Here is a 15435-nt window from a genome sequence, read left to right as displayed (position 1 = left end):
AGCATATGGCCCGCCTGAAGCAATTTCCGTAGCCTATCGACGCTTACAACTATGCGCGCTGCCGACCTTAACACTCCACACCCTCATTGAGCTCTGGCAACCTTACTCACCGGCAGAAACAAAACACTATGAGGAGGGTGCTGACTGCATTGGGAGAAGTTACAGGAAGACCAGCACTCATTTACTTGTATTAAGTAAGTATTACGTATTAGCACAGGTATTACCTTCTTCAGTAGTTGTGAGGCGTACTGGCGTCGAAAAGAGACTCAAATCGGCCTGGTTGCCGCCAGCTACTCTAGCCGTGTATCCTGTTGACGGCTGGAGGTCTTCTATTTCCACGACATGCCGTATTTCATCTGTTCTATTAAACAAAACAAATAATGTTCAATTTCTGAAGCCTGAATATGCCTGAATATGATCATTGTCAAGAGGGCGCTGTTATCCTCATGTTGTGTCTGGGTGACAGTTCAAAATAGTATGAAAAAATTTGTTCCAATGAAATTCCACAACATGGCGCATGATCATATATTCCTGGTCAGGCTTTACATGGCGTATAGTTTTTCACTGTGAGTTGGTGTCCATGTTAAAATGCTTATGCAATACAGATTGATACGATGTAACGTCACTCAGAGAATGATAAAATTTCCATTTATTCATTCACATAAGGTTTAAACGGGAGCACTAAGTAATTAAAAATCTTTTCCCGGAATCTGAAAAGTTGCAGCTAAGCGAAATATAAATGAACAAGGCAGGTAATTTCATACAGCTACTAGATTTTAATTTTATCTTGTAATATTATATAAGGTAAAATATTTACCTAGGAACAATTTTACATAATATAAAATTGTTCTTTTTACGTAATAAATTGCAAAAAATATAACGTGATGTATAAATTATTTTAAAAACAATATATACCTGGAGACATTGATCGCTCTTGCAGTACTCCATGAGAGTCTTTGACTATTAGTGATCTGCACTGTGTAATATTGTGCCAGAGAGCGGGCCATGTCGCGCCACGATAGTTTCACTGACCGACTTTTTATCGAATCTACTGATAAGTCCGTCGGAGGAGATGGCGGTTCTACAAAAAATCAAAAACTGTTGTAAACCCAAAAAAAAACAAACGACTAAAAAAACTGAAGACCGAGCACACAGCTAAAAATAGAGAAAATTCAGTCATTAGTGAATTTTTAGTTTCGTGATTTCCAAAGAGACTAATACATTAATAGGTAAATATACTACGGTAGTATCCCTACGTATTAAAAACGTTTAACAAAGTGTAAACACAGGGGCTGAACGAACATCAGTATTTGGAAACAGTGACTAACAAGTTTTGAGTTAACGTTTACTTTAAGTCAGAAACTCGTCAATTACAGAGTTGTTTAACTGTTTACCCAAAATATTGAGGTAGACGCTGTAAACGTCAGCGCCGAAGGGGTTGCCCGCCCTGCACTGATACAGGGCGGCATCGCTTGTTTCCGTTTGCAGAAGTTCCAGCACACTGGTTATACCTTCGTCTGTTTTTGCTTCTGATATTTTAACCCTGAAATATTGACAGGTATGAAATGTATATTTTTGTTTACTCATATTTTCAATCAACTACTTAGACAGATATTATGAGAATAAATAGATACCATTTGTGAGGATTTCTGCTTCAAATAACCTTAAACATTGGTGTAAACATATTTACGCACAAAGCCGATCGATACATAGGTAGGTATTCGTTTCCAAACGTACCTATCTTTAATATTCTAACGTAATTTGTTAAAAAAAATAACTTACCTTTGTGTCAATGGGTTAATTGGCTTCTCATTCCTAGTCCACATGATCCTTATAGGATCGTCACCCTTTGCTTGGCATTCTATAGTGACTTGTTGGCCGAGTTTTGCTGTCATATTCCTTAGTACGGTATCGAAAGTAACCGGTTCTGTAGAAAAATAAATTGTATAAAGTAGGGACGTTAATTTATTTTAGTTTGTTTTACGATTATCTACTTAATACACCCTGTAACATAATGTGTTACACCCTGTAAAAAAAGCGCTGGTGGCCTAGCGGTAAGAGCGTGCGACTTTCAATCCGGAGGTCGCGGGTTCAAACCCCGGCTCGTACCAATGAGTTTTTCGGAACTTATGTACGAAATATCATTTGATATTTACCAGTCGCTTTTCAGTGAAGGAAAACATCGTGAGGAAACCGAACTAATCCCAATAAGGCCTAGTTTACCCTCTGGGTTGGAAGGTCAGATGGCAGTCGCTTTCGTAAAAACTAGTGCCTACGCCAAATCTTGGGATTAGTAGCCAAGCGGACCCCAGGCTCCTATGAGCCGTGGCCAAATGCCGGGACAACGCGAGGAAGAAGAAGACACCCTGTAACATAATGTATCATCATGACTTTAATAATAATAAAAAATGTTAAAAAAAGTGCATTTGAGGCCCGAGGACTTCAACATTTTCAACCCCAATTTTCATAGGTCGTTAACTTAACCTGAACAGTGGAAAATAATACATAATTAACTAGGTACTTACTGTTAACAGATATCCATATAGTCTTGCTAAGTGCTTCTCCAACTCCATTTTCAACATGGCAAGTGTAAAGACCAGCGTCTGACAGCGCCACGGTGTCAAACATCAAGGAACCATTCGACAAACTCAGGACCCCACCTCCGGCCACCTCCAGAACTGGACGCCATGCCTCCGATACAACTAAATAATTATAAATAAAAAAAATATACTTATATTAACATGTTTTGATCTAAATATGTAATACCTATTATTATCCTCCTAAAGGTCCAAGGCCCAAGGTCCTACCTATAGTACCTCTTCAGTCCGATTAAATTTAAAACCTATTCAATTGGAACAGAGTTGCTTTTGCTTTGTTTCGTTTAATTTTCTAACAACGCAAAATCAGCTCTATTTCCTACACTATAGGTTAAAATTTCAATGGCAAATTTTGGATTTTTCATTTGTATGGCTGGGCCCTAGGAGGATAAATAAGAACCGAGTGAGTCTGGCACAAGTTAATGGTGAAAAAATAAACAGCAATCTTCTTCAGGCTCAAAAAGGCGCAAAAATAAACACAGTAAGTAAATATACAAGTGCAAATACTATTTTATTGATGTCACATTTTATTTTAAGGTTTTATTTATTGCTAACTTACTTAGCATAACTCTTTAACTAAGAAAAATATGAAATTAATATTTTTGTAGTTCTTAGGGAGGCACCTTCGAAATACTAGGAGGTTACCTACCCTAAGGGTTGTGTTTTAATCGCATAAGGCCTGTGCACACCGGATGCGTGTGCGTAGACGTGCACGTGCACTTGCGCGTTGTAGTATACAGATCCTTATGAGAGACGGCACACCGCTTGCGTGACGTGTGCGTGTGCGGCTCCAACATTTAAAGGCCTGTGCACACCGGCTTGCGCGTGCGTGACGTGCACGTGCACGTGCTCTGGCCTTTATTGGTACCGACTGCTGTAATTTTTTTACTATTAGCATTTCGTACATCGACCGGACGTATCCAATTTAATGTGTTCTTTTAACAAGATTAGTGACATTTCCACGCATTCGTGGTTCTAAAAGTAACCACATTTTCCGCTTCTTAAATAAATTACCTACCACATTCGTTGATCAGTTTGATCACACGTCAGACTCGTCATTATAACGAACTAAAATTGGGTTGAATCCTGTTCCAGTTCAATGAATTTTATTTGCTCGCTGATGGATTCACAAAGTATTTTATTTACTTTTACAGATTGCTCCAACCAAAGCGATTTATACATGTTTTCTGAAAACCTATTTTGAAGCTTTAAGCAAATACGGATTTTTCGATGCTTACGCCTCGCGCCCGTAGAGTAAAAGTTTATACACGCTAGTTTAGTTTTCATCAAATAGGTAGGTACGCTAACGCTCTGAAATGATTACAACACGTTGCTATACAGTCACGTAATTTAATTGAGATACTAAACATAGTTTCAATCATGGTTCTGACTAAAATATCAACATCAACATTATGCAAAGTGACTTTGTTTAGTTTTGGTCTAGTTTCAGTCTTTAAGTTTAAATATTATGTTCAACATAGAATGCACATATAATAACGTAACATTTAATGTTTGTGACACTTCTTAAATTGGTGTCTAAACCTTATCAGTTGCCTACATGGCTATAGTATTTATATTTATGTACCATCAGCGCAAATCTTATGCAAATCACGTAGATATAATCGCTATGCAACGTCAGTAGAAGGCATTAATAATGAAATCAGCCCAAACACATAACTAATGATGATGAATTACGAGAACATAATAATAGTTAAGCGGATTTGGAGTTCGGCGAATCCACAACATTATTACGCAACATTAGGCAGATGTGTGTTAATACACCTTATACCAAATATAATGGTTAACAACGGGATAAATATACCCATATAAGATAGTTTCCTAATTAGCTTGCAATTCAAGACATTTGTAACTCGGCTTTTTAACAACTTAAACCATAAGATGCTTTCAAAGAACATTTTATGACAACCTTGGCGGTAAAGTAGCAATTATTACCGACCGACGTTCGTTAGGGAATTCATTTAGGCCGTGGGGAAGATATTCAGATGTTGAGATAATTTTGAACATATATCTAATAAGCTAGATACTACTCAAGTATTAAATTAGCATTAGTAGTCTACTTAGCACAAATAATGTCAACCGTACCTGGGAGACATGCTGGCAAAGCCAGAATAACAAACTGACAGCTAGATGAAGGTGTCAATTTGAAAAGAAGGTTGTTTGCTTCTCTATAATATGGATGGACTACTGGATGAATCGAGCACAAGATTGACAGGAGTGGAAGAAGAGGGAAGAGGCCTACATCCAAGATTGGATCACCAAAAGGCCACCATGATGATGATGATGAATAGGTATATAGTTTTGTAAAGATCTCCAATTGTTATTATATTAAAATATTTTTTTATTTAGTTCTAACAGAACTTCTGAATGTGAGATAGTAAAGGTTAAACTTACCATCTTTCTTTAGCCAGTGAGTTTGAGGCTGAGGATAGCCGTTAGCACTGCAGGAAATGTGACCGCTCCGTCCCAAGAGCAATGACGTATTCTGCGGCTCTTCGCTCCACTTAGGGGCCACTGTTAGAAGAAAAATTAATGAAACTTTTTAAATTAATTAATTTCATTACAATCTTATATGTCTATCAAACCATCGACCTGGTTGTCTAAAATAAAAGGAGACCTCAAGCAAGCCCATATGTCAGAATCGACAACCCAAGATAGAACGTCTTGGCGTAAATATGTGAGGAGGCCCGACCCCAAATAATGGGAAAAGGGATGGAAAAAGAAGAAAAAGAATCTTTTTTTTTTTTGCTTGTAATAACCATGGGGTAATTTATTAAAACCATAAATATTATTAATAACAAACTTACAATAAAAAATAACCTAAATGACTGTAAATATATATTATGTTTCTTCCTTATTCAGTCAAAGCGACTGGATATATTTGGATTAAATATGGTTTACAGATTATTATAGTTTATAATCTAAAGCGACATGAAGGATAGTTTTTTATCTTAGAGACCATTACTTAAAGGGTTGAAATAGAGGATAATTGAACAGTTAGTCCGGGATTATCTTTTAACTGGAGAGAGAGTCGCAATAAGAAACAGTATTCAAATGTAACGCATTAATTGCAACGTTACTGAACGAATCCAATTGCGCCTCGGCTTATAATAACTGCAACACTGTATAAGTACATAGCTACAATATTATGTTATGTAAGTATATAACTGCTGTATGGAACCGGTATATTGGCTTGATGCTCGAAATAATATTTCTAAACAATTGCTCAAATATTAGGCATGCAATTTGGAAAGCCTTGGTAAGTTTTAGGTTAAATCAGAGAATATACGACCTTGCAGACCTTGCAGGGCCAACTCCATTACCAAGCCAAGTCTCATCCAATTATATACTCTCAAATCAAATTATACTTAATTAACAAAAGTTAGAGCGGAATCCAAGATACTTTAAACGGCCTGAATTCAATTAGGATAATAAGGATCCATTTAAATAAATTGATGTTGCTTCTGTATTGCTTTTCGCTGCTTTAATTAGCACATATTTCATGAATCAATTTAATATTCATTGTATTTAGTTTCGCTAACTGTGGCTTTGTTGTGTAAGATAATAATTAATTTAGAAATACTAAACAGGATTTCTGGCTACAAACTATGTAAAATCAGCCATTTTGATCTCAAAACCGTTGTTATTATTAAGGTTAGCCTGGATAATTTATTTCTGTCAGAATATAAACCAAACCAAGAGGAACTTCAGCAATATATCTGTATAGGAGAAAGTAAAAATAACTTAATTTTCTATTGAAATGTATACCAGCCGGGCTAGCACATGATTGGCGCGACAGTATCTCGCCCGCGAGATAGACTACCCGTCTCTCTTTAATTAATAAAACAGAAAAATAAACTGCCTGATTCGAACTTTAAGATACGTCAATTAATAGATCTAGAAACGAATAAAGTGACGTTTTTGTTTGAATAAACGTCACATTTGACACTTACAGATCAAATCCACATCGTTTCTAGAATTATTATTTGACGTATCTTAAAGTTCGAACCGGGCCGACAGGTAGTCTATCTCGCGGGCGAGATACTGTCGCGCCAATCATGTGCAAGGCCTACAGAGTACAGATACCTTTTATGTAGAGGTTGACTGTCCGGTTGACTTTGGCCACGTGGTTTGCGGCCACGCAAGTGTACGTGCCGCAGTGGTCCAACGAGACATTCTTTATTATCAGCACGCTGAACACTTCCAGACTCCTCTCCACTATCTGAAAAGGACACATAATTACTACCAGGATTCCAAGCGAGTTTACAGAAACCACCTATGTATAACAGAATCAGATACAGAGTAAATACTGAAATGTAAATTGCATAAATGCAAACATCACTACAAAACAATTTATAATACCCAATATATTAATAATATTGCTACAAGCAGTACAATTAGCATCAAAAACAGAGGATCAGTATGCGCGTCAAATATGTATCTACATCTACATTATCTAATAGTTCAACAAGAAAAGATATGCCTCTGTCTGTATAAAGACTCGCATGCTAGTTTCATTACATTGCGGGTTTTGATCGGTCAGTTGAATTGGACGTAACCAACAGACCCCATTGTAACTAAAATCGCGTGCGAGTTCGCGCGCTGTCTAATTCAGCCCTAAGTCTGCCCTGAGACTGTGGCAGATACTTTTGAATGTATACTGTAGAGATATGATGATTGGAAATATCTGTTTGGTAAAGTATTTACTGGGTGGCAGGAACTTTGGGCTGGTTATTTCGTCCGTTAATTATTGATGCTGATTGTACTCTCGAATAACTAATTATTGAAATGGAAATGAACACGTAATACTGCTAAGTAAAAGCAGTTTTCAACTCCGATTATCAATAATAATTATTTGTTTGGCTAGGTTTTGTTGTTTTAAATTATGCAAATATAGGTCACTATTATCAACAGATAATTGTAATAAACTGTGAATAAGGTAGGTATTATACTGTATTTAAAATAAAATATTTTACACCATGCATGAAATACAAGAAGGTACAAGACACTAAAGGTACAAGACAATGCCAATGGGAATGCGTACTCCAATTCCTTTTTTATGAAACCAACAGATGCAGAAGAAGTGGCCGGGCTAATTAGTAGGCTAGATGTAAATAGTGCTCCTGGCAATGATGGCATAACTAACAGACTGCTAAAGAATATAGGTACTATCATATCGGAGCCACTGGCGGCAATTTTTAACCTAAGTTTCTCTTCTGGTTCGATTCCACAAGAATGGAAAACTGCTGCTATAATTCCAATCCATAAAGGAGGAAAAACCCATTCGCCGTGTAATTACCGCCCCATATCCCTTCTTGGAGCGTACTCGAAGCTTCTGGAATGTATCGTCAATAAAAGACTGGTTAGCTTCTTAGAAAAATATTCCATCCTCTCAGATCGGCAGTTTGGGTTCCGCAAGGGCAGGTCCACTGAGCAGGCTGTGACTCTTTTGGTAGACAGTGTAGTCAAACACTTAGATGAGGGCCGGTGTTGCTTGGGGGTATTTTTAGACCTCGCAAAAGCTTTCGACACGGTCTCCACTCCTATCCTCTTGAGAAAACTGGAAGCACTTGGCATCCGTGGAAACGCTTTGAACTGGTTCTCTAGTTACTTGACTGACAGGGATCAGCGTGTTAAAATCGGTAACCTAATCAGTGAACCAATGCCTGTGTCATTTGGGGTTCCCCAGGGCAGCATCTTGGGCCCAACGCTATTCATCGCATATATAAATGATGTTTTGTCTCTCGACCTTTCAAATAGTGAAACACAGATGACACTGCCATAATCTTTCATGGTCACTCTTGGGACCAGGTCAAAGCCGTATCAACGCTAGGCCTCCAAAGGCTGTCTCAGTGGCTGGATCAAAATATTTTGACTCTGAATCCAGACAAGACCAAATTCTTGTGCTTCCATAAATCTGCGTCTTCAAGCCCCCCTCCATCAATGACCAACCTTAAGATCCATGCTATAAATTGTGACGTATATTGTGGCCTTTCGCCCTGCTCATGCCTTTGTGACAGCATTGACAGAGCTAACTCTTTAAGATACTTAGGAATAGAAATAGACGAGAAACTTAATTTTAAAAAGCACATCGTGATAACACCCAAGTAACACAAAAGTAGCTGAATATTGTTTGAATAATAGAGCGTTATTCAGCATACAGTACGGTATGCTGAATAACGTAGCTGTATAACGTCTGTATAAGCGATACAGACGTTATACAGCAGGTTTGGGCGCAAAGTGGGCTAGCCCACGCCGCTTATTACTGAATAACAGTAATGTAATAGCTGTATAAGTGTGTGCCCACACATTGAATCGCTGAATAACACTTGTATAGAGGCTGTCAAAAGCTTCTATACCGCTTTTAAACCAAAGTTATCCAGCTTTGTATAGAATAACTCAGTTAGTCACACGTTATGCAGCTTTTGGTTCAAAAGTGCATTGTTACAGAAAATATATTCAGCTATTTGTGTATGATTTGTCTTCCATTTTAATTTGTGAACTCGTGTCAAAGTGTAGTGTCTGAAGTGAATACAAAATAAGGAGGACATTACCCATATATTGATTTGATGTTTACATAACATCAATTTCATTGCGCATGCGACTTTACTGTTAATATATATATACATTTTATTTAAAATTTTAAAGCGCCGCGTAAATAATGCACTGTTTAGAAAGTAAATATAGAAAATGTAGTACTCCACTTTTAAATTTGTAATTTTTTTGCGGTGTTTAGATGTTTTAGTGATAGAAAATGTACTTTAACAAGTTATGCTACGATAAAACTAGTTTTATAAATGAATATAAATGGGTTTTTCAGTTCATTTTAAATTCCTATTTAATTTTAGAGGTTAGAATATGAGCAACCATAATGGCGTCCGACTGTGCTGAATATAAGCTGCTGCCACAGCTATTATGTGCTAAATTTCTGAATAGGCATTCACATTATTCGCGTTACTAAGCTACATGTTAGATAATAATGGTTTTAGAACCACAAGTTTTGAATAACATCAGTATAATAGTAATTGTTTTCGCAATCTTAAAGCATATTAGGGTTCTATACACAAATGGTAAAAACCACATAGATCCTCACTAGTTTGATGAGAAACATTATAGGTATGTAACACGGGCAATATTCAATCCTACTTCCTACTAATATTATAAACGCGATATAATATTTAAGTTATATGATAAATCTGGGGGCACGGCAGACTACACAGTTATTTTTTCCGTTATCAGTTCCGACAAATATGTAGTAGGTAAAGGTATACGCAAAGATGTACGAAGTGAGTACGAAGATGTGTATAGTATGAGTATGGTGTGGTTACGAGTATGGTATGAATATGAATATGGTATAGGTGCGAAGGTGCGGGTATATTAGTACCGGGTATCACGGGTATGAGTACAAGTATAGTTTGGTATGGGCAGTATTATTTAGGTATGAGTACGAGTATAGTGTGGGATGGGTATGAGTAGACCCACTTGAAACCTAAAAACAGTCCGTTCAAAATCGACAGGAGAACCGATTTCGCTATATTTTAATGGGGGTGATTATTTTATTTTTCACATACCCAGTCCAGTCTACAAGTTTTTAATGCAACAATATCAATAACTAGCATTTGCCACCTTGTTTGCAAACTAGCAACAACCTTAAATGGCCATTGGTAAACTTTATCTCGTTGCAGTAAGGTATGCAAATGGTCAGTTAACAGTGTTTACGATGGTAGCTAGCAATTGTTTTACGTCATTAAAACGACAATGCATCTTGTGTAAAATAACCAATCGAAGAGAATTGTTAAGAAAACTAAACCTCGATTTTTTAAATAATGGTGGATTAAAGAATAAATACGCAAGATGCGTTCAAAATAAAATAAAAACACGCTCAAGCTCAAAGCAAACAGGCTCAAGTAGCACTGTTGACCGTGTATAAACTTATAAAGCTACGGAACCCTCTCCACCGCGCATTTGTTGATACTAAGCAGTAGTTTGAATAGCGCTGCTCATTGCGTTCATTTTGCAGCTTTTAGCAAGAAAAGATAGTATATGTGAACTAAAATCGCTATAACTTAAGTATAAGTGTTGTTTTAGTATTTATTATTCAGACGTTATGTCTATAAAAGCCATAACTAACCCATATATGCAGCTACTGAATAACAAATAATATGTGGATTTCATTACAGCTTCCAGTAATAGCGTCCACCTTTATTCAAAAACTAGCATTAAAACAGAAACTGCAACCGCTTTTATACAGTTGAAAGTCTTCACCGACGCTTCTTTTCAGCATTTAGTAGCCACTATCACATTTTTCTTAATATTGTCTGCTTAATATCTCACGACACAAAATATATACAGCTAATTGTTGCTAATGCTGCTATTATGCAGCTTTTAGTAACCGCAAATGCTTTAAGCTGAATAATGTCTGACTAACTGTGTAAGAAATAAGTATTATTCAGCTTTAATATGCAAACCCGATACTATGCAAAATTTATTCAGCATTTAGGCCCCACTAGGCCCACATATTTTGTTATTCCGAATTTAGTAATTTCCACCGCTTATACACAAAATTTATGCAATATTAATTTGAATAAGATGATAATTTTACTCTATTATCCTGCTTGTGTGTTACTTGGGCAGCGGGTAGGGTTCGGAAACTCATTTATACAATGAAGTTACTAAGAGAGGCTACAGATGGACAAACTCTTAAAATGGTATATCTGGCACTATGTCAATCTATTCTAGATTATTGCATTCTTGCGTGGGGAGGCTGTGCTAAGTCCACTTTAATAGACTTGGAAAGAGCTCAAAGGGCGGTACTTAAGGTTTCCTTACGTAGACCCCGACGATATCCTACTCATGCTCTCTGTAGTGAAGCTCAGGTTTTGTCAGGGAGAAAATTATTCATTTTACGTGTTGCCATGCTCATGCACAGAGATACTAGTCAGTCATTCAATCTGACAAATATGTTACAGAAAAGAATATTCCAAGTCCCGAAACTGAGCGTTAAATCTGCTTTTGCTAAACGGTTTAAGGCATTTCTGTTTCCGCACATATACAACAAATTACTCAAAATCTGTAATATAAAAGATTGTCGGTTAAGTCAAGCCAAAATGCAAATCCAGGCTCTTCTGCTATCCTGGAGCTATGATGAATGTGAATCTTGGCAAACCTCTCTAGTTGTCGTAAAGTGCGCAGCATTTGTGTTATAAAAAGAAAAGACAGTAGTAAATACCAAGAGTAGCTAATCACTCGGTTAATCTATGTTTTGAGGAGATTTTTTTTAAATTCGTTTGATTTTATTTGTTCCTTTAATATTTGTATCGAGCAAAAATAAAATAATTCCAAGGATTTTCCGTATCAGAATTATGAAAATAAACAATCAAATAGGTAATTAATACAGTTTAAATTTGTTATAAAATAAAATCACCTTTAGATGATTCGGTATTTTCTTCCCATCCTTCAACCACGAATAATACACAGGAGAATCCCCGCTCTTCAAATTACAATGTATCTGCACTATTTGTCCTTCTTGTAAGTCTGGTGCTAGCATAATTTCTTCCAGCTGTGGTGCTTCCACGACTTGTAATTCAAAAGATCTCTTAGCCATCTCCCCTGAAGGGCTCCTCACGACGCAAGCATAGCTCCCACCATTATCATTCTTGTTTACTTTAGCTATGTTTATTACACCATCGCTTGTTACTGTAGCGTCTCTTTTGATTCTTAACTTGGGTTTTCTGCCAAATATTTCTATGCTGGAGGGCACGGAGCGTCGGTAGCGACTGGACTGTGATATGTCGGGCTTGATTTCTTTGCCCTTGAATTCCCACGTAATTTCTCTGGAATCAAAAAGAGTTTATTTACTTTTAGATATTTTACCATTAGTATTACATGATCACTTTAAATTAATTAAGTCAGATACATATGACAAACTGGAATATTTTTATACTTCAAATGTACGACCTTTTTCTCGTTATACAACCCAGAAACCTTTTTTACAAATGAAATACATGATAAAAGGTACCTCACGGGGTAGCCGTAGTAAGGGCACCTGAGAGTGACACTCTGCCCGCTTTGAACCTTGAATGGGGGCAACGTACGGATATACGGGGGACCTGTAACAAATATGTGTTGTACAAATTTTATTTTTTAGTTTTAATGTTCCGTAGCGAACGCACACAACAGGATTGAACAGGTAACAGAGTGTTTCCTTATAGTGCCGTCATGGCCCATGACTATCCGTTGTAGGTCTGTTTGCAGTGTAGTTCAGGCGACCCTGAGCATTGGAAGGGTAGTATATCTATAATTTGATGGCTTAATATTAATCACGTTACTAACCTACGAATTAATAAATAAAATACATCAGAGATTCGTTAATAGACGACACCTATGTGACTACCACCAGTTTGGCAGTTTGGCACTGACATAAACGATATCGAGAACGTAACTTACTTTCTATGCATCTCGCTCGTACTCGCATATTAGTGCGAGCGGGATCTATAGAAAGTAAATTACGTAGACGTTAGCGTAGGTATATGTACCTATGTCAATTTTGACACTGTAAGTGACTCATGCTACGGGTACTACTAGAAGAGGTACCTACTTAAATCAGTTTACTCAGAGTGCAGTTATGAAATCACACGCAACAGAACTTTCTGTGAATGTTATTATTTCAATAATATAGTAGTACTCTCGAAAGTATCATTATCTTTTTATAAATGTATAATAGACCATCTACGATAAAACGGTTTCGAATATTTTGAACTTATCGCAATAAATAAAGAATACTTTTCGTAAACTAGCGTACTGGCATATTATCCCAAACAAAATTATATAGGTATGCGTGCATTTTATCCGCAACAAACACCAGGCACATTTCACATTCCGCGTCTAAAATATTCAATCTTCAGCGTCCCCAGTTGCAATAAAATAGCTCAAATCTAAACTTCGTACACTTGAATTTAGACTTTATATCACACATACAAAGATGATTTTATGTTGCTTTCCCTTTGTTATCGAGAATGATCGATCGTGGCTTGTAGTTATGCTGCAAGTTTTTGGTTTATTTATCTTGTGAAGTAAGTTTGCCTGGGAAGGGAAACTTTCGTACAATAGTCTATCTACAACTATCTATGCGTTGTGATAGTTGTGGCTACCAATAGATTTTGAAGTCTGTGAGTCGTCTTGACGCAAAAAGTCTTTTCTATCAGGACTTGGGTATCTATGAAAAACAACATACTTTCGTCAGCTACAAGCTTTCGTCATACATAGGTACATACTTATTAATAGGTATGTGACATGTTCAGTTCCAAGAGAAGGCTCGATATCAATATTGTAATAGATGCCGTCATGGTGGACCATCTATCTGTAGCCTGTAGCTCTTCAAAATGAGCAACGCTATGTTGGCCATACTACCTATAGTATTGGTATTCAATCTCGACGTCACTACGCCGTCGAGGGCCATCGTTCATAGATACATTCAGCGCGATTCGGGAAACGAATTAGAGATTCACTAGATATGAAATAGTAAAGATATGTGACGTTCCACGGCAAAAGGTACCATTGCCCCGGCTGAATATTGGAGCGGCGTTAATAATAGCGTAAGCGCCAGCCGCCATAAGGTACTTTTTGCCGTGGAACGTCACATATCTTTACTATTTCATATCTAATTCGTTTCCCGAATCGCGCCGATTGTTTTAGGTGGAATAGTTTAAGAGAAATAGATATACTGACCATATACATTTATCCGGTCATGGTGCGCCAACTGAGTCTCTCCATGGTGAGCAACGCACGCGTACAGGCCTCCATCGTCCACCCGAATATGTGATATGTTCAGTTGTGACGTCACCCCGCCATTGGGAGACAATGTTTGGCTGATGCCGTATCTGTGGATAAAAAAAACTTTAAAAAACAGTCTTCAAAAAGGATAAAATAAAATATTTATATCCCATTTTATATGCACTAGCGACAGATATGTTTCAAGTCGGCACTTCAATTATCAAACCCTTATGTAGCTATAAATGTCCAGATATTTTATGCACTACTTAATACAACACAGATAATATATCTGATGCCGACGTCATCATTAAATTGTAAATTATACGACTTAGTAGAGAGGAGTCTCGGATAAAGCGCTCTAATATTCAAAGGATTGACCGAACATACTCCGTACTTGTCCCATCACTCCCCAGGGATATACGTGGAAGGAACTGGGTAGACATGAAGGTACTTATACATATATCTAACGATATAATGTACAATTGTACATATAGTTAAGATATTTGCACCACACCAGCTAGTAAAGGCTCTCTTTATTATTCAAAAACGGATGAGAACGTTGTATTTTATCAACAAGAGTGCCAAAGTAACTTGATGCAAATTTTGAGTTGGTAACTCATGTTGGCTGGTGAAATTGATTGATTTTTAATGATAATTTGATAAATATTAATAAGCATTAATTTGGATTGGATTGCATTGGTATTGTTTTACAGTTAGTATTTTCCTCGCTTTGATGTGGTTAAAAATGTTGTTTCACTCGGTAGCTAAGTGTGTTTATCCCTCGTGCCTTGACACCCTCGCAACGTTCAATACTTCACTTTTAGAATTTTCAATTTTGTTATATTTCGCTTGCTCAAGTATCAACAGCTCTAGGAGTACCTATAACAACTACTTTCCCCCATTGTAAAACAAATAACGATTAAATACGGTGCATTTTGGGGAAAATCGCATTTTTAGTAGTAATATTTGATTGACAAAAGGATAGGTAGGTAGTATTGTTTATAAGTTTATAACACAAAACTAAAAATTCATTGATGCAAAGTTACTG

At 36.9% G+C, this 15435-nt stretch overlaps 1 protein-coding gene across 1 annotated transcript in view; it reads right to left on the bottom strand.

Moving 5' to 3' along the window:
* LOC134803157 (cell adhesion molecule Dscam2-like) overlaps positions 1 to 15435 on the bottom strand; it is a 58890-nt gene that overhangs the window by 24804 nt on the left and 18651 nt on the right. Inside the window, exons 6-15 of the mRNA XM_063775865.1 lie at positions 14343 to 14494; positions 12634 to 12724; positions 12040 to 12448; positions 6702 to 6837; positions 5010 to 5129; positions 2526 to 2702; positions 1783 to 1927; positions 1395 to 1543; positions 916 to 1081; positions 225 to 361 (exon numbers count right to left, since the gene is read on the bottom strand). Coding sequence (XP_063631935.1) covers positions 225 to 361; positions 916 to 1081; positions 1395 to 1543; positions 1783 to 1927; positions 2526 to 2702; positions 5010 to 5129; positions 6702 to 6837; positions 12040 to 12448; positions 12634 to 12724; positions 14343 to 14494 — 1682 coding nt within the window. The remainder of the gene's footprint in view (positions 1 to 224; positions 362 to 915; positions 1082 to 1394; positions 1544 to 1782; positions 1928 to 2525; positions 2703 to 5009; positions 5130 to 6701; positions 6838 to 12039; positions 12449 to 12633; positions 12725 to 14342; positions 14495 to 15435) is intronic.

Source organism: Cydia splendana, chromosome 2 (genome assembly GCF_910591565.1).
Source record: "Cydia splendana chromosome 2, ilCydSple1.2, whole genome shotgun sequence".
Taxonomy (NCBI): Eukaryota; Metazoa; Arthropoda; class Insecta; order Lepidoptera; family Tortricidae; genus Cydia; species Cydia splendana.
The sequence above is the reverse complement of the archived record's forward strand: the minus strand, read 5'-3'. Positions and strand labels throughout refer to the sequence as shown.